The 21,089-nt window shown below is 37.1% G+C and overlaps 1 protein-coding gene across 1 annotated transcript in view; it reads right to left on the reverse strand.

Moving 5' to 3' along the window:
- The window catches only part of LOC129242692 (uncharacterized), a 108,193-nt gene that overhangs the window by 28,173 nt on the left and 58,931 nt on the right, over positions 1-21,089 (reverse strand). The window contains exons 5-7 of the mRNA XM_054879486.1: positions 18,444-18,650; positions 18,126-18,256; positions 1,109-1,285 (exon numbers count right to left, since the gene is read on the reverse strand). Of these exons, the coding sequence (XP_054735461.1) occupies positions 1,109-1,285; positions 18,126-18,256; positions 18,444-18,650 (515 nt within the window). The remainder of the gene's footprint in view (positions 1-1,108; positions 1,286-18,125; positions 18,257-18,443; positions 18,651-21,089) is intronic.

Here is a 21,089-nt window from a genome sequence, read left to right on the forward strand (position 1 = left end):
TTACATAAACCCCACAAGAAAAACTCAGGTGCAGTAAGGTCAGGCGACCTGGGGGGCTAACGAAATTCGGAGTTTCTTGAAATCAGTTTATTGGGAAATTTTCGTCGCAACTCTGTCATAACAGTCTGGGCTATGTGAGACGTTGCCCCATCTTGTTGAAACCACACAGAGTTGAAAGGAATTCTCTTTCGGCGTAGTTCTGGATAGAAAAATTCTTTCAGCATTTTCAAATAACGGTCTCCAGTAACCGTAACGGTGTCACCATTTTCTTCAAAAAAATAAGGCCCGACAATACAGCGTGAAGAAACCGCACACCACACTGTCACGCGAAGAGGATGCAATTCCGTCTCGTGGAGTATCTGTGGGTTAGAAGTACTCCATATTCGACAATTTTGTTTGTTCACATTGCCGTTTAAATCGAAATGGGTCTCATCAGACATGAAAAGGCAGTTTAACATGTTTTGGTCTTCTTCCACCATTTGCAGGATCTTCTGGCAAAATTCCAAGCGAATCGGCAAGTCTGCTGCATTCAGTTTGTTAATTGAATTTGTAGGGATTAAGTCTAAATCTTTGTGCATTATTGTTTGCAAAGACTGTCGGCTGACACCAAGTTGAGCAGATAAGCTTCTTGTTGAAACCCTTGGATTGCTTTGTATAGCTGCAGCTACAGCAGCGATCGTTTCCTCCGTCCGAACTGGTGGGTTTCGATGATAAGGCCTTCTTGCGACTGTTCCTTGCTCAGCAAAATTATTCACCCGTCTCATTATGGTCCATCTGCTTGGGGGATCGCCGCCAAACATCCGCCTGTACTCTCTCTGTACCAAAACTACGGACTCCAGTGCGTGATAGCGGCGGACTATCCAAATTCTTGTTTGCGTGTCCCAGTTATTCATTTTAATAAATTTTAAAGATCAATCTGCAAATTAAAACAAAAATGGAACAGATAACTTAAAAAGAAAAAAAGTTATTCAATTTTTTTTTGGTAGCGGCTTTCATCAGCCACCCTATATTTGCACCATTTAGCATGTTCCTCGTAGAGTCAAATTATGGGTACATAATTTGTATGCTCGGATTTTTTTTCAAATTATATTTATTTAATATTATTTACCTGAATATTATCGCATTCATTCCATGTTTTTAAGCGCGGCTCAAATTTCTTATCTTTTTCACTTGTACTGGGAACTAATTTGTTTCCAGCGCCTGTGTCTTGGGTAGATATCCAGATGAGATTTCCTTTTGATTGTTTTACCAGGATCATGGCGTGTTTGCCGTGTGGCACTTCATGCTGTAATGAAAGCAAACATTTTCGAAAATTGGTAAATAGCTTAAATTTTGTAGTTTTGGAGTTTGACAGTTAAGATTGTGACGCGAAATAGAAGTATATTAGACCGACCGGCCCCCTTACGAGAAATACCACTTTGAACGCATGCTTTGAATGGATTTTAGAGTCATAAAAATAGACGCCCTTGGCGATCCAGTCTAAAGTATAACTCTTAAATTTTGAAGAGTTCTAATGTGACTTGTAACTATATGTTTTATTTGTCATTTCATATGTGATTTTTTAGATTATTAGTGCTCCATTGCTTAGTGAGTAAACATGTCGATGAAATTACGGAGTGACAAACAAAATATTTCCTTATCAGATTACCTAGCTATCAAATAAATGGTTGTAAATTATTATTTAATCGAGAGGTTCTCTGAGGGTAAACTGACTGTTAGTGAAAGTGCAAATCTTATGATTAGGGAGTGCATCATATATGGGGAAGAAGCGAGAATCCTGACAAAGGTTTACGAGTATCCTAACTGTGTAAAGAAACTTCTTGATTTATATCAATTTTGGAGACAGTTACAAACAAATTGTAAGAAAACTCAGGTTACGTTCAAGAGCTGTGAGAACAATTTCGAAACTCATCTTGATAATTTGTTTGATATTGCACATGCTGATGCTTTTGATGAGAATAAAAATAGAGGAAAATAAATTATTTTTAATGAAACAGAGAGGCATTCAGGTCAACAGGGATGCTTAGGTGGTGTAGACAAAAAGTTGGCGGAAAAAGAAGAAATATCTAGACGACGACGAGGGGAAGGAGAAAAAAGGGTTGTAAGACAAAGAGAATCACTGACTGTTGCATCTACTTCCACCATAAAAAACTTAAAAAGTGTATAAGATTCAGACGAAGAGCAGATCTTGAATTTTGAACTCAGTTTGTAAACAAGGATTGAATTGTGAACAAAGTTCAAAAAGAGGTAGAAAGAATCTCATAGCACCTAAACTAGTTGCAGCTTTAGATCGAAGCCAGTTAAGCATTAGAGACTCCGTTTACTTTCTTAATGCGGTAATAGAACCACTTGGTCTGAGTAGCGATGATTTCCCTATTAACAAATCCTAAATTCAGCGAATTCGAGCTGAAACTAGAAATTTAATGGCAGCAGCAATAAAATCTAACTTTCAAAATAATATACCCGAAGTAGTCACAGTCCATTAGGATGGAAAACTACAATATTAACCGGGTTGGATGTACGAAACTCACAACTTCTTGCAGTGCCAAAACTAGAGATAAAGTAGAAATAATGTGCTGTGGCACAACATCGATTCTAGTAACACTGAACCATCTCTTAAGTTCTGAAAAGAACGTGTCGTCGGGACAGACATTCCAGTTCTGTTAATATTTTATAAGGCAGAATTAGACAAAGGTTTTGTAAGAGATGACTACCGAGAATTGATCGAACTGTGCGCAATATTTTTGGGAGGAGACACAGAGGAAAAATTAAAACTAAGCCCCAGTTTTTGTAGTGGCTGTTATTTTGGGATATATCAATAGTTTTGCGACTATCGATACCATTTCGTAAATTTGTTAATTTAATCATAATTTCTTTATGTTATTTTTTTTATTGATATGTTATCAACTTTTATTACAACTAGCAAGTAATATTTTTCTAATAATTAAAATGCGACAGTATTTACAGGAAATACATAAATATACTGGAATATTGGTGACAGAAATTTATATCTGTTGGACACCCGCTCAAATTTCTGGAACGAGACATGCGGTTTTTTCCGTTTAAGTTTCCGGCATTGCTCATCTAGATGGGCAAGTCGCCAAGCCTCAGGGTTGGTACTTTTTCGAACCTTTGGGTATGAGTTGCAGCATATTGTTTGACAACTTCAGATACCAAGGACACGATATAAGTCAATGTACCTCACCTAACACAGTGCGTTTGGTAGGCTTTTTATAAATTTGTTTTTAAATCGTTGAATTTTTTCAGTCCGTGTTTGTTTAGCACAGCTCTATGCCATAAATTACAAGTTTATTTTGAATGGAAAGAGGTGAACTTCTTTCTGTAAGCCAATTTAATTTTCGCATTTTAAGGTTTAATTCAGCATGTTTTATTTTAATGTGCTCTTTCCAGCAGATTTTTGCGTCAAGCGTCATTCCTAAGGATTTCGCAGTATTGCAGTAGGGAATTTTCGTACCTGATATGTATATAGGACAATATTAGACCTTGTTTTGGTAAAATCTACACAAATTTATTTAGTAGTCATACGTTTTATACGCCACTTCATAGTCTATTCAATGATCTTGTTAACGCCCTCCTGGAGTTTACGAGCGAACTGCGAATCATCATCACTGATTACTAAAATGCACGTATCGTTAGTGAAGGTAGCCGCTATGCTATTTTTAGAATCCGTAAGGACAGATGTGAAAAGCACACAGAGTATAGACTCAAGGACACTTCATTGTGGGCCTCCTTATCGAAGGCCCGAGCAACATCGTGAAATATGGAAGAGCATACTTTCTTCCGATTGCGCTTGTGATTCTGAGCACTTGTTTAATTGTTGACTGCTTTGATCGAAATTTGAACTGGTGCATGCGTTTATAAGGCCAGTTGGAGACTGTGAGATTATGGAGATTTATTTATTTCTTAATCTATGCAAGCGAAGCTAAAGAGAACTGAGTTTAGTATGCCAGTGAGCAGTGGTACATGACGTCCTTCACAAGGCTTAACGGTTTCAGCCACATTGCATCGGGATTTTTAATAGGTGAGTTTCGTACAGTTGTTCAATTTAGACATTTTCTATATTTCTGCAAAGAAAAATTAGTGATTTTTTTCGCTGTTAGTTCCTTAATAAAGTGAGTTATTTAGTTTGCTAACTTCTTGGCGTAAATATTGAGTAAATGGTGTCATTTTATTGAGTAAAGTTTTTAGCACTGCTTGTCATTTTTTCTTTAATTTTCTTTTTCTACCTATAAGTGAAAATATTTCATTCGAATGACGAAGTTCAACTTGATTTGTTCTTTGAACTGGTTTGCTATGCCATGCGGCATTTTCGTTGGGTAAGAAAAAGTACTTCATCATCAATGTCATTATACGACGTTAGATAATTTTGTTGTTCAACACTGGTTCAGTTTGTATTTGAAATACTTCCCAAATTAAACAACCACATTCTCCCACTCTCATCGGAAGTTAGGTATCTTGGAGTGATACTTGACTCCAAACTGCATTGGAAGCTACACATTGAAAATCGGGTAAAGAAGGCCAGTATAGCCTTCTACTCCTGCAAATCTAAGTTCGGTAAAAAATGGGGACTCAAGCCACAGGCCGTGCTGCGGGGAGGGTGCAAAGGACTGCATGCATTGGCATCACCGGAGCATGTAAAGCTTGCCCCAGTGATACCCTAATTGTCCTTTTGCACTTACTTCCCAGAGACTTTTCCGTCACTTCCATCGCAACTCAAAGTGCAATCAGATTAAAGGAGATTGGCCTCTGGAGACAATCTCTCATGGGACATGGTAGCATTTTCGCGCAGTTAACGCCGTATTTTCCGAACTTCGAACAGATCTCTCAAACTCTCTCACAAACTAGGGTTTGAGGGTCGTGCTAGGGTAATCCTTCCAAGTAGGCAGGATTGGATTGAGGGGAAAATCTGCACCGAAATTCCAGGATAAATCAGCCAATTTATCTATCTCCTTTAAACTGCCGAACACTGCTTGTGTTTTCAAACATAAGTTTTTGCGATCTTGCAGGTATGCAAAATGCTTAAGGAACGCGGGAGCGAAGGAGATATTAACATTTTCTACGACAGTCAAGTCGCGATTAAGGCTCTGACGACGCCATGGTGCAGTTGTTAAAGGGAAACTGCACAAATTATTTCTCAGGAAAACGCAGAAAAGATGGAGCTCCATTTCTTCACGTGCTATTTCGAGAACCCTTTGGCCCCAATACGATATACGAAGGACTAAGAAAGTTCTTTGGACTCCGCGCCATTCAATTTCCAAACTCGTAACTGTGCTTACCGGTCACTGGATGTTCGGCACACACGCGGAAAAGCTACGATTAACCCCCATTGCAGAAGCTGTGGGGACCTTTCGGAGAAGGAGACTGTACATCATTTTCTCTGTAAATTCCGGGTTTGGCAGCTAGAAGACTAAGGTCACTGGGTACACCTTTCTTCGACAGCCAGAGGCAGTGCACCAACCTAAATCCCATCAATCTTCCCCATTACATCTACAGCTCTGATTGGCTGTAGATATCTGCCTGTTAGAGGTTTCATAATGGTATCAAAACGGCGCTTCAGTGCTACTTGAGGAGTGTCAGGAGCACCTCAACCATTTCACCTACCTACCTACCTTGTATAATATTTGAAATACTACCAATCAATAAACACGTTGATTAAGATAACCGCTTGTTGCTTAAATTCTCGAAATTAAATTCTATTTATGTTCCCTCAGTTGTAAATAAACTATAGAATGATCTGAAGTCAGTTCTGATCCTTCCTACACGAGTACTTATAAAGTGTTTTTAAAAATTTTTCTGGCAATGAAGAAACCAAGTAAGTTGGGTTGTAAACAGTAACGACGAGAATATAATTGATTGACTTATTGATGTAATTATTATTTTTTGTTTAAACAAAAATCTTCGGTAAGAACGGTACGAACTTATTTCCCAACCTTATAAAATAGAATTAAAAAAGAAAAAATAGTAAAAAAATCATCCATTTACTACAAGGTAAATTTTCTTTATTATAGTTCCTATTTTACTTTTAAGTGTATAATGGAAAGTTACCAAAAAATGTTATGCCATAAATCTCTTTTGCCAACAACTTTTCTCCCCGTTAAAATTATAAACATTCATGTATGTATGCCCATACATATGAATGAAAGTTCCTTCAAAATCAGCAGAAAATTCGGTAGTGGAATTTCAATTCATTTTCTTCAATAAATTTTCACAGGAAAAACAAGAACTTCTTTTGCCCTTTTTCATTTCCAAGAAATGTGCAACTGTCCAACAACGAGAAAACCATTTATCTCTCAATGATAGCTGGTGTTCTTCCAAAATATATGACTTCATTTGTACACCTGCAAGTAGGTTTGTTTTCGCTGCAACGTATCCACACCGCAGCAATTTTTTGTTTAGTTATCCGCACTCGTTCAATTCTATTGAAAAATGATACTTTGGTGCTATTTAATAAAATACGGTTACATAAAGTTTTAGCGAAATCGAAGTTTGAAATCATAAATGCCGGGTGGACTTTGCCCACCCGAAAATGGTTTTATATGTGCAGCTTTGGTAACTGGGAGAACTCCAGCTAACGTTTTTCGATTTTTCAAACGTTAGCTAAAAAATACAAATAATTTCGTAAGCTTTGGCATCATCAGTGCGTGATTTATCTCTTTCTTTAACGTTGTGTCTGTGTTTGTAGCCAACGGCTGGCAAATATAAAGTAGGAAGGCGAGTGTGTCAGATTGTGAACGAAATTTTATTTGGAATCAATAGCAAAATTCTTGGACGGTAACGAATGTAAAAAAGGAGAATTGCTAGTTATTCTTTTGGAAAATTGAAGGGAAAAATGTATTATATCGGGGTTTTTTTTAAGAGCATGAGAATGTAAAATGATACTACAAAATGGAAATATTGTTGTAATGAAGTTCTTTTATCATAAACTGGTAGATAATTTCATGACATTTGCTTTTTGAATATGATATCCGACATGTGGCCGCCACGGCTACGAGTCAGTCCAATTTTTGACTACTTTTTTCAATAAATCTTGACATATGACACCAATGTTGACACGAATATTGATTGCCAAGCGCGGTATATGGAAGGTTTGGTCAACCTGTTTAAACCAAATGCCGTCGAGGTTTAGCTGATTAATTTTTGGGGGAAAAACCAGTCAGCATAGCTTGATAGAGCTCGCCATTCGGCGTAACGGCAGCTCTTCCTCATTTGGAAGGAATTAAATACCGATGATATCGCTAGTGCGCTATGAATTTCGCGAACAGTTTTACGTTTTACAGTAGATTTCCACTTAGAAGTGTTGTTCTGGCTTTAACGGATTCATGGTGACTTACGAAACTTTACTGAAGAAAAATGTCAACAAAGTTTGCCATTCTCAGATGTCAAACCATAGTTATCGATATCAATACTTCTCATCCAGCTAAAAAAGCACCCACTTTTTGCTTCGTTTGCTTTAATATCTGCTTGAACATACGGTTTACTAACTACTTTTCTAAATCATCTTTGTCCCACATTTCTTTTCCTCTCAATTTTTTTGTTTGTTTGCCTGCTTTTACCGGTGGGAGCAGCAGTATAACCAAACCTTAAATCTTACCACATCAAGAGAACTATTTACATACCCTATGATCACAAAGTTTCGGGAATGTTTAAATAATACAAAACAGAGTTGAATTTCAGGCAAATTTATTTTATCTCCTTCAAAATATGACCCGTCTGAAGCAATACGCACGTGCCAACGTTTAACCCAGTCCTCCATGCACCCCTGGTAGGCGGACGAAGAGATGGCCTTGAAGGCCTCCTTCGTCGCATTCTCTTTGATCTACTCTATCGACTGAATTCTCCTTCCACGAAGTGGTAGCTTCAACCTGGGAAACGAAAAGAAGTCGCACGGGGCCATATCAGGTGAATACGGTGCTTGCACGATGGTATTTACTTGGTGTTTGATCAAATAATCCAGCACAATTTGGACTAGGTGTGATGGCGGATTATCTGCATGCAAAATCCAAGAATTGTTTGCCCATATTTCCGGCCGTTTGCGACGTACAGCATTTCCCAAATGCTTCAAAATAAATAAATAGTGACAGATGTGTGTCTCTTACAGTCCTACCAACATAAGAAAAAAATATGGATCGGTTCCCACTTGCGCGGTTCATTTAAATTAAACATTCCCGGTACTTTTTGATCATAGGGTTTGCCCCCTCTCGACTTATTTCTGTTTGTTTTTTTTAATAAACCCAAGGGTTACCTACTTCCACCCAACCGGTATGAGTGGCGCAGTCCGGATATCGATAATTTTTGTAGTTTCTGTGAAGAGTTATAAAATGTATGAGTTTATTAAGGAGCCACTAAAAATTCCTAAGGCATGGAAAATGTTCATCAACTCAAGAAAAGTTAGAAGTATTCCACCTGGAAACATTTATTGAGGGCGAGTTCGATATATCAAAGGGGTTGGAGTGAAAGTTAAAACTGCAGTTTTGGTTCGTTTTTCTAACAAGATTTGGGTAAGAAGTTTCACCACTCAAAAAATTGAATTGGTTCAAAGTTGTTTCTGACTTGCTCCTGATTGTGTCCAATTGGATTTTGTGCATTGGAATTTCCTATGGTTTGTGATTGTAAATTCTTGCGAGCAGAACTTTCCGTCTTTGAAGAAAAATAGGATTGTTGAGCTTTGTTTGAACAGTTGCCAATTGGAATCTTATATAGAGCCTCCCAGGGAAAATCTTCTAAGGCAACAAGGCTAAACTATTTTTAGATATATCCTTGCATATCTGTGAAAACATGTTAACGGTATTTTAAATATTACTTACTTACTACGTGGTAGCCAAAGCGTTGTTGTGGAAGATAAAGTAATTGATAATCAAATGAAACCGACGCTACAACAACAACGCCTGAAAAATCTTTTTCTAGAGAAGGGAGAAAATCAGTACTGATTTTGTGGCAATACCTTAGCGCAAAAGATGTCAAGATCTCAGTTTTAATAACTTTTTTTACCAATAAATTTCAAAATTAATAACAACTAATTAAAATAATTCGTGAGGTATCAGTTGAAAGAAAAATTACAAAATATTTTCGAAAATCGCTGCCACCTGTTTGAATTAAACCTATTTAACTTAAAACAGGGCATGGGTTGTAAACCTCGGGCACGAAACATCAAAAGTTTATCTAATAGCGGTCGCCACTTTGCAGGCAATGGCAAACCTCCGCGTGTATTTCTGCAATGAAAAGCTCTTCCTAAAAAACCAACTCTCATTCACTGTTCCCTCCGTTGGTGGAACAACATCAAGATGCAAGCAACAAATAGGAGGAGGAGCTCGAACAAACCCCCAATAAGGAGTTAAATAAATAAATAGTAAAACATAACCGGCGATCAAGACTGAGTGATGCACAATTAGAAAGCTGCGCACGTATAGCTAGCTACCTCATCAATTCCGACTGATATCGAAAAAAAAGTGCCAAACTTCCATTAAAAACTTTAGGCCCTCGCCTCATTTGATTTTGCTTTTTGGGTTTTGCTTTAAAAGCATGTAAAAAAGAAACGAAAAGAGTCTTTTATATATGGTTTCAGGGTTCTATTTTCTTATCTATTGTTAAAAAATAAAAAAAAATTCTTGGCCATACGAGGTTCGGTCTAAACGTTGTCATAAAATGATCTCCATATGGACATTGGACACAGATATAGCCGGTTCTTTTGAACCGGTTTTAATGAAATCAACTTTAAATGATGTAGAATTGAGGCCGTTATCGCATGCACTACAATTATTCGAGAGGAAAAAAAAATTTTATATTTTTTTCGCACCCTTAAAGTCAAAAAGAAAGGTCAAAAAAAGGTTTCCCTTCTTTGAACGTCCACCATTTTGTCAATTGTTTTTAAAGATCACAATATTTATTAGTTAATAGTCATGTGAGTCGTAATAAATTGCAAAACACAAACGTGTGAGTTGAAACCTTTTTCGATATTTTAGCAAATTTTTTTTGATATTGGACAAGCTTATATCATTTGGTTAAGACGTCATTTGAAGTAAAAAAAAAGTTAAAGTCTGTTGACAATTTAATGCAATTTAATAAGAACTAAGAAAAAAATAGCTGTGTTCTGGGCTTGTATGTCTTTTCTTAAATCTAATTTGCCGAAAATAGCGGAAATGGTGAGAGATATAAAGATAGTTAGAAGTGGAGAGACTTCCAGCCAAGCGCAGCGGCGCAACGGCGGGAAGCATTCATCCGAAGTACGTGGAGTTTTTTTGGATGCTGTAAAATGTGAGTATCAATTATGAAAATCTCAGCATCCAAAAAATCATCGAATTCCTTCATTGCCATTGTGCGAATAACTGCGGTATGCTCCATTGGCAGAGGCATACATTCAGATATTTGCACTAAATTGCATTAGGGCAATTCAAGTAGAATCACAATTTTGTTCGTATTTTACAATCCAATCATAAACGATGCTCTGCAAATTAATTATTTCTGTCAAGGCGAATTTATCCACCTTAGAAATTATCTGCTTATACATATATTGTAAAAGCGGAAAGCAAAAAAAAAATATATGTACATTTTCTTTTCATACTACTGCTATCAACTTGAATAGGTAAATAAGAAGTAAACTGAACAAATTTCAAAAAAAAATTTAAAATTTTAAGGTTTATTCAATGTTGAAAATTTTGCATAGAGCTGCTTAGAGTGAAGTATTTTTGATTCTTTGTAGCATTTTTATAATCTTGTTTTTAATTTTTTGTAATGAAATACTTTTTTTTAAATTTAAAAAAATTTTTTTTTCTATTAAAAGTTTTTGGGTAAACATTTTTTTGTGATTTTTAAAAACACTCCGTCTTCGATTTTCGTTAAAAGTTGAAACTATGCACATAGTCGGATTCCCATAACTTACGTAGATAGATACTTTATGAGGCTTGCACCTCGACCTTATGGTCTTTTGAGACCTCTACTCATCAAAGTACCACATCCAGACCCAGTTCCCTTATTAAACGTAGGATAGAGCTGCTGGCTGCAGCTGGCCAGAATGTATCAACCTTCTCCGCGCTATAGCGCTGCATTCCAGGAGAAGGTGCATTGAAGCCTCCTGAGATTCACTCCCAGTATGGATTTCGTCTGGGGTAGCCACATAATTTGGCTCCAGCAAACCTCCCTTAGCAGTAGCTCTTCACTCGCAACCTTCTCCTTGATCGTGTGTTGTCCCATAGTAAGTATTAAGAGCTCGGGCCCTATTAAAAGCGAGGCCTCAGCCTCTCTCGCCAATGCGTTTGGTATTTCGTTTCCAGCTATACCACTACCTGTGTCCTCTGGGATCCAAAATAGCCGGATGCGATTGCGCGTTCTTAATAGATTGAGTTGCTCGATACACTCAAGGACCGATGAGGACTTGACCTCACAGGATGATAGGGCCTTAAGTGCCGTGTGACTGTCCCTCAGAATGGCATTTGCACATTCTGGAAATTTCTGTATAAGCTTATCTCTGCACATAGACAGATGGCATACATCTTCACTTGGAAATCCACTAATCGGCACAGAAAGCTTGGTTCTGGAACCGCAAATTGAAGCGCCTATGCCTTCTGGGATCTTCGAGCCATCCGTGGTCCAGTGCAGTCTACACTGCTGGAGTTTCCTTTCAAATGCAGGTCTACTACAGTTATCCTTCAGTTAAATTCTGAACTTTTTCTCGAATTTAATGACTTTGGTGATGTCACCTCTCGATAGCTAGGTAAGTGGGAGCTACAGCTTCAGCACTTCCATGATTTTAGATAACGTTACTTTTCCCCTCCCGAAGCCTTCCCTAGTCATATTCAATATCGTACGCTTAGCTGATTGCTGAATAACTATATGAAGCGGTGTCTGCTCAAGCATCATCTCCATCGCAGCTGTAGAGTATTAGTTAGCGGTACCTGCACCGTCGAGAGAGTGACTCCCGATGCCCAAGCGAGCGCTCCACATGTCACCATTTGTCTTATTATCATCATGTACATCCATCTCAGGATTATTGGGCCACAGCTCTAGGATTTTCCTGCTAGACGTTTGCAGATCATGTGAGCTTTTGTTGCTTTGTACAAAATAGCGTCAACATCCCTCTTCCAGCTAAGCTTGGCATCCAGGACAAGGTCAAAGTACTTAACTTGACTAACCAAACCAATAGCAGTACCATCCATGCTGATCTCTATCATTCTTGGTAAAACTCTTTTCCTGAATGATGGCCGTTTTGGACGGGTTTCTATCCAGACCCACACCAGCACACCATTTTCTTGTCAGGTTTAAAGCTCTTTGCCGCAAAGAATGTTCTCGAACCTGACTCTTGCTTTAATTACAACGTCATTTGGGTATCCCTGACAAAGGATTCCATTGTTTTTCAGCAGCTGAAGCATGTCGTCTGCTACTAGGACGGATGATAAGACGACCACCTGCGGACATCCCTTACTTATTTGTAGCTGGATAATACTGTCCACTGCTGCGGTGTAAGCTATCCTTGTCTAGAACAGGAACTCTATCCATCTGCAGATGGGTGCCTGCATGTTTCTCTTTTCTTGTGAGCGGCATACCCCCGAGTGAGAGGTATTCTCGCAAGCTCCCTCGATATCGAGGAAGGCACAGATAACTGTTTAATCACAGTCAAAGGCACTATATATCTCCGTACATAGCTGTTACCTATATCGCAGTGTCCGTAGAACTCTCTGTCCTATACGTATACTGGTTTTGATGGAGAGGTGTTAGGTGCTGACTTACGTACAGTACTATCTCGATAATCCGGACACGCGGTAGTCCGGTCACATCTATAATCCGGACAACTGCTAAATTCGGACAGTTTAACATTTTTTACTCTATAATCCGGACATTTTTCAAATTTGCTTCGCAATATGTACATACATATGTATGTATTTTAATTTTTAGTTTGCTTTGTGAGTTTTTCGTAGAATAGCGGTACTTTAACAACAATATATGTATACGAAATGCAACAGCATAAATCACGCGTTGTGTTTATGCTTTAGTGACAAACTGAATTGAGTGGACATTATTATTATGAAAATAATAATATAGACGAAGCTGATTCTGATTGAACCATAGTTGAAGCGGTAAATACTATAAGTAGCGGTGAAGCAAAGAATATTTTTTCCAAGGCTATACAATGGGCAGAACAAATTGACGCTTCGGCTATGGATATTTTAGTTTTAAGACTGCAGATAAAATGTTGCTGCTGCAGATAAAATGTTGCTGGCGAACTCGCAGCAGACCAAAATTAATAATTTTTTTGAAATAGTACATATTAAATAAAAAAAATGTTTGATTATGTACAGATGTACATATTATTATGTAAGTATGATTGTACTGTATTTAATAAAACTATTTATGTACATACATATATCTGAATTGCGTTATGTTCATTTCAAAAAACAACGTTTAGTTGAAAAAAAAAAATCATCTATAATCCGGGCACCCCCATAATCCGGACGACCCCTAACATTAAGGGTGTCCGGATTATCGAGATAGTACTGTACTCGTAAAAAACGACCGTTTGCAAATCGATAGAAGCGGCGTGCATTAGTGAGCAGATGCACAGACTTGGAGTATTCATTTTTATCAAAATTTGCTTGTTCAATCTTACTATACACTTTGCCTTCATTCATTCTGCATATTATTTTTTAGCAATTGGAGCTCATCAACATTAGAAACTGTGTGTTATAATTTTTTCCAAAAAAAATTAATATTTTCTTTTATGACCATATTTGAATTAAAAAAGATATTCCTGCATATCGCTTTGCATTTTTTAACTATTTTCATACCATTTAGTTCAGAGCTCTTTTAGAAAAAATACTCAACTAAGTGAATTACCAGAAAAGTTAAATTCATTTTGCCACATTTCCACCTCAAGTGAGAAAAAACATCAAATATGGCTAATTCAATTTCCGTACATTTGACCAGCACCAGTGTTTGTTGCATAGCCGTTATTTTATTTTTCCACACTGAGGCAAGTTAATGAAATGACGGATGGTAAAGCGAAAAGGAAAATATTAATGTTGTCTTTGAAAATACTTCATTTACTTGAAATGCAATTAAAATGCTAAAAGTGGAGAAAGCAGCAGTAAAAAAACCGAACTGGTTTGCAAAATAAGAGAATACAGTACACAAAAAAAAGAAGAAAAAAAATTGTTCCCCTCAGCTCATTTGAAATATGCATCGGCGTATATATGTACTTAATTTATTAAGGGATTTTTTCCTCGAATAAAATACGTTTCACATAATATGATATCTAATTAAGTATGCAAAAACGTTATAATTATCATTGGAACAGTTTTTATGGCCCTTCCTGGCTGAATATGGTTTCTAGTGTATGCCTTAATTTTTTACTATTTTTTTCTTGTAGTCGGGACCGTATGTATATCAGCAGTAATGGTGCGAATGTTAAATTGTAAGTGATAAAAAGTCCCTGTAAGCCTATTTCCGTAAAAAGAATCCAATCCATAGATTAAGGGCATCCGATTGAGAAAGTATATTGTACTATTAAGCGGCTTAAATCAACTGTGGCTGGAAATTGGAGTTGACTAGCTCAACGTTGGAATTTGGCACAAGAGCTAATAAAGTTTTTCATAAATATGTGCGTAGGTATGTACAGGCACATACACATGTAAAGATGGTCAAAGATAAGCTTCAGCATAGAGAGGTAGATAACCTTATATATGGGTCACCTGAGCGTATACGTAACATTTTAAAGCTCCTCCAGACAACGAGTTTTTCAATAATTTTTTGCGAAAAACTGCGAGTATTTATTAGCTTAAAATAAATTACATATTACTATTCATGCTTAAATAAACATACAAACGACTAAAGTGTTCGTTCTTACTCGTCTTTCGTTCAACGCTATGACTTTTTGGACTTTCCATTTGCTTAAAACATTGTAAGGACATTCTTTAGATTGTAAATGAATATTTAAAGCACAAAAAACAAAAAAAATTGAAGGTACTAGAGGAGCTGCCCTCGTCCAGGTGCATTTTTCTGCGAGAAAAAATATACATTGCCATTGTTGGTCTATCTATTCGCTCGTCTGTGAAAGAGACAAATCAAGCAAATAGTTAGGTTAACCTAACTAACCTAATAACCTTAAGGAAGGTTAAGTTAGGTTGGTATGGTTGTCCTAGGAATGGGCACACTTGGATGAAGAAAATTGGATTCGTATCACAAAGGATTCGTATGAAGGAGGTGAGGTGAAAGAGCAAGACCGATGGGATGCAGGGAGCCGACGGGGAGAGGTGGTGCTGGGATGGTTAGGAGGGTGGGTTTAGAGTGTGTGTATTACGAACGATGACTATGCTGTGTTTGTGTCAACCGCTGTGATCTGCTGAGGAAATTCATCAGATTTTTAATGTCAACGCTAGCTATATCAGCAGGCTTAACAAAGAAGTAAGAGCCAAGATGCCTGGATCTTAGTGCTGCCAGAGCAGGACGACTAAGGAGAAGGTGCTGAGATGATTCCACCTTAACCTGCATACATCCAGCACAAAAAGGACTCGAGGTAATTCCAAGTCTCACAGCATGCATTCCTCGCGTATAGTGACCTGTGACCCACGAGATTCGAGAGCTGATATTTTGTCAACCTCAGAAGATCACCCGAGCGCATCTGGTTCATACGTGGTCTAGCTGAAGAAAACTCGGCATGTATTTAATTCGTACTATGGGGATGATTAGGTGTGATTTCTCAAAATGCAAGAACTTCGATATTTCATCAGAAATAAAATTGTTGAAAAGTGATGAAAGAAATACGGTTATTCAAAAACTTTGAAAAAAAATCGTATTAATTGAAAATTCACTCAACACTATTTGAATTCCGACAAAAAATTCATTTAAGCACTAGAACTTTTTGGCACTTTAAGCATATAGCACTCTTTGGCAAGATATTCACTCAGTTCGATTTCAAACGAAATCCTCTGCTACTTCAGAATTTATATGACATCTTTGCCCAAGAATAACTCCACCTGCTTTGCTGAACAAACCAGCGCAGATGTAAAGGCAAATAACCCCAGCCAACGAAGCTGCTGGATCTTTATTCGCTGAATTCTGTCTATGCCGTCGTAAAGCTCATACACTCTTTGCGACACGCCTACTCTTAACTACATAATAAAATTTTTTGCTTTCAAACTCCAAGCTTGAGGTATCATGTGAACCATTTCTTAATGGAGGTAACTTCAGGCAGCCACACTAGCCAGGTTTATTATTGAAACAATATTTTTATATAATACTATTCGATGTAAAAACTAATGTGTAAAAAGTTTTATTTAAGAAAATTTGCTTTAATATAAAAATGATTCTTGAGAAAGAGGTGAAAACTTTGGTAGCAGCTCCTTAAACCTTTCTTAAATGTTTCTGCATTGATACCCATTTCTTAATAATTATTACCGTTGTTTAATAAATTATTAAATTAAATGAATTAGTGGTGAATAGATAAAGCAACTGGTGAAAATAAACATATCTTGGTAGCACTGGCGGAAAGCTGCTAAAAATTACATTTTTTGGAAGCACTTAATGAGTATTACTTAGACCGCGTTCATAGAGGGAAATATATGTTGTAGAAAACATTTTTTTATTTTTGTTTTCAGTAATTTATTTTTTTCATCTTTTGCTAAAAAATAAAAAAAAAATTTTGGCCATACGGGGTCGTTCAAAAAGTTGTCAGCCTTTTCATGGACAATGGACACAGATATAGATGGTTTTTCTGAACTGATTTTGATGAAATAAAATTTAAATGACGTAGAATTGATGTCGTTATCGTGTGAGTTATGATTATTTGGAAACAAATTTTTTAGTACTTTTTTTGCACCTTTAAAGTCAAAAAAGGGTCAAAAAACGGTTTTCCATCTTTGATCGTCCGCCATTTCATCAAATTTTGTTTATTTAAAGGTCGTATCTCATACGATAACGGCATTCATACTGAACAAGAACCTTTTTGTCTTTTTGATTGCAGACACCTGTGAGTCCCGGAATCTATATCACCAGCGACATATCTTTTTTTCGAAGACCATTTTTTGAAGGCTGACAACTTTTTGAACGAAACTCGTATGAGCAAAAATTTTTTTTCATTTTTAACAATAGTTCAGAAAATATAATACTGTACACAAAAATTAAACAATCTTTTTTCGTTTCCGTTTTACATTCTTTTAAAGAAACACCAGAAAATACCATTGCAAATGGGGCGAGGGCCTTAAGGGATTTTTAAAAGCGCAAAGGGCAAACGTAGCGCGCAGAGAAGTGGCCAATTGAAGGCGCCTAAAGTGATGCAAAGTATCCATGAGCTGGAAGTTTTTAAAAAATTAAAATTTTGTTTTCGAGTAATGCCTTTACAAAAAAATTTTCTATACCGTTGTTGCTTCATTTAAATTGGTTTTCCTATCATTTTTATTTGGCCAATTATATTATTATTTTAATATTTTTCTTATTTTTGTCGAATAGGCAAATATCTGTTTGTTTTCGCACTGAAAACAAAGTAAAATTTGTTCTTTAAGTGGTAGCTTCTATGGCCACACAACGATTAACGCAAATACAACACCGTTTGATGCCTTTGGCCATTTCGTTGGCATTTTCAGCCAAGCGGGAGGCAAACACTACGAGTGTTATTAATTACGTTGAGTGCTTTTGGAATTTCCGTCCACGCATTTTGCCTGCATTTTTCACTCTCTCTGCTTTAATTCTTTCTCTCCGGTTGCTAAAACCATTCGTGCACTTTATACTTTGTGTTAACACGCCTCCGAGATGTGTTCAAAAATCGTGTTGTTTGTGAGGGAGGTTTTTTTTTCAACGGGAAGTCTTGTTCGTTGAGATAACCGAAAGACACTTGAAAATGAATTGGAAACCAATGCTTGAGTTATATTAAAATACATTTGAGTGACTGCGAACAGGTGTCTCTCCAATAGTCAGTGGCATACGCAGCGTTTTCAGTGTACTCATGCGTTGCATTGAAATTCCTTTTGGCTTGGGACTTAATTAAATTCATTCTGCATATCAAAGCACCGATTGGAGATTTCACGCTAACTTGCATTCGTAATTGCTTGTTTAATTGATGACAGTTGAATTTGAATATGTTTTCGTTTGTGTGTATGTCTTAATTTGGATTATACACTCACCTGCCGCACCGCATAGTAGCAGGTGAGATTGCGTGGATAGATGCCTGGAAAGTTGGGCGATTGTAGGCGACACGCCTTCCTGTCGCAATCGCTGAAAATGCGTGAACAATAAGTGCCGGGTATTAGATCGCCTAAAGGGAGATATGTAATAAGAACAAATTTTAGTTTAAAACAAGTTAAATGCCAAGGAAATTATTAGGGTGAATAATTTATTTCTATTGCCACATATTTTAGCTATAATTTTCCCTTTTTTGTCTTCTTGCTGTTCATTTGCTTCATTTAATCGTGCAATTTTAAATTGACTTCAATCTTACTCACCTAAATAGTACTTGGGTTCGGTGTAATTGTGTACATCTCTGTCAACTGCGCGTTGCATTGAATTCGTAAAAGTTTTATTATTTGCATAGGCGCTGAACAAGCTAAAGTCCTGGCCATAACGATCCGAATGTGCGCCACTGGAATTGGTAAAATCTTCGATTGCATTTTGATTTTGAAAACTGCTGCGATTGTGCCAGTGTCGTAGTTCTGCAATAAAAGCAAGGATATTAGTGAGTATGCCATTCCAATAATAAGATGAAGGACATACATAAAGGGTGACCAGATTGGAGGTACTCTTTCTAATAGAGTTTTTTTTTGACAGATCACGTGTGGCTACTGTCAAACTAAATGCACAGGTTTTTTCAGTGTGAATTCAAATTTCATCATGGATAGACTTACGCCTCAACAATGTTTACGAATCGTTCGATTATAATACAATACGAAAATCGATGCGCTGTAAAAAGCGTTCAACGCTCACTTTTTCTACAATTTTGTTAAGTGATGAGGCGCATTTTTAGCTTAATGGCTACGTCAATAAGCAAAAGTGCCGTATTTGGGCCAATCCAAGAATAGCCACTACATCCATTGAAAACAACCATTTGGTGTGACTTACGGGCTGAAGAAGTCATCGGTTCATATTTCTTCAAAGGGGAGGCTGGCGCGAATGTAGAAGTGAATGGCGAGCGTTGTCGCGCTATGGTAAACTACTTTTTTATGCCGGAAATTGAAGCCTATGAACTCCGCAACATTTGAATCTTACAAGACGGTGGGCGGCGCTACTTACTATACAGCCCGTGAAACAATGGATTTACTGCATCGTCGTTTCGGTGAGCAATTTATCTCTCGTCTCGGACCAGTGGGTTGACCACCAAGATAGTGTGATATCACACCTTTATACTTTATTTTCTGTGAGGATATTTTAAATCTAAATCCCTAGATAGAGACAAATGGCGCCGGGTTGTGAATAAAGCAATGCTTCACCAAGGATTGTGATGCTAAGAAAAAGAAGAAGAGTGAAAAGTCTAAATGCTTTGTGGATAAACTAGCTTCGTTTGAGGCATTGAAAGCCAACATTACTAAAGTTATTCACGAGATACCGATCGACACCCAAGTCCTCCAGCGAGTCGCGAGGTCATTCAAAATAGGTGTTTACGGATGGCCGAATTACGGCGCAATCGCGGCCAACATTTGAAAGGGCTTATCTTTAAAAAATAAATTTCATGAATGGTTCTGAACAAAATTAATAAAGATTGTCCAATCCAATTTTTGTTGTTTTATTTCAATTTAAAATCCGATACCTCTAAATTGGTCACCCTTTATAAGCAGTTGGCGTTCGGGAGCCTGCAAGTGTGTATGGCTCAGGACGACTTAATCGTTAGTTAATGCAAACGTTTTTATTTTCCTTTTCTTCGTAAATAATTTTGTGTGTAATCGAGCTTCTGCTTTGGAGTGACATTTTTTCATATTAATTTTTTTGTTTTTTTTTTTTATTTTTTGCTTAAAATCAATTTGGCAAACGATGCAAGATTTTATCAGTTGGCAAAGTGTTGGCAGACAATATCGAAAGAGTGCGCCTTCACTGATTTTCTGCCTCCATTGTGAATTTGCTTGAAAAAGTGAAGTGGAAGAGCTATAAAGCAATCGTAGATTACTTGTGTGTAATGAGATTGAAGTTTTTATAATAGTGCCAAAGTAGAAAATTTTTAAAATTGAAGCAATCAAGCTCTAAATTTCTTTTTCAAAAAGGCATTTGGATACGACAGACTAAATTCTAATATTTGTGAGGTGAGTTAATAGTCGGCATAGGCGGCTGTTATTTTTGTAAGAGCATAAAACAAAAAAAAAAAAAATAATTGGTGTTTACACCCTTTTTGGGTGATTGGCCGGCTCTTCGACGTATTTGCCGTAACAGCATAAACATTCCCCTAAATAGTTAGTGATAGTTTTTGACCGGATACCATTCGGGGTTGTTCCGCTAACGTAGAACCGACTGTCGTGGGAACGATGATTGCCGTGACTTTTTGCCTTTTTAATTTTAATGCGAGACATTTTATTTGATATTCTAATACTTGGTAGGTCTGGAATAAATGTGATGAATCCTCAAGCATTTTCCACTATACTACTAAATTGAAAAAAAAGTTTAAAAATTACTAAAGCTTTTAAAAGTTAACGACGCTCCTTTATTGAGCTCTGGCAAAAATATGCATAAGCTAAGACGCTTATGATTTAATGGAAATGTCTTGCTATTCCCCTTTTACAATGTTAAGGTCACCTATCGTGTGATTTTTTGAAATAGCAGGTAAAAATGAAATGAGCGAAAATAGTTCAAAAAATAATGCTTATGTTGTTAGTTATTGGGTGGCAACAATGCCTAAGCGAAAGTGCGACCGTAGTAGTGATAAGTAGACCTGAGTTCCAACGAAGACAATAGCGACGTTAGCGACAACCAAAAACAACTGCAGTGATGAGAGAGCGTGAATGCGAATTCGATAATTGTAACAGCACTTGGAGGGACATATGCGGCGCCGCTGAAATATTAGGGAGGGGCGCGAATAACATGTACTTGAATGTTTCTATACAAAAAGTAGCCGGAATTTTTAAATTAAATAGCCGCGTTAGAGATATCGTCGAAATATTTCTTTCTCC

The sequence above is a fragment of the Anastrepha obliqua genome, chromosome 3 (genome assembly GCF_027943255.1).
Source record: "Anastrepha obliqua isolate idAnaObli1 chromosome 3, idAnaObli1_1.0, whole genome shotgun sequence".
Taxonomy (NCBI): domain Eukaryota; kingdom Metazoa; phylum Arthropoda; class Insecta; order Diptera; family Tephritidae; genus Anastrepha; species Anastrepha obliqua.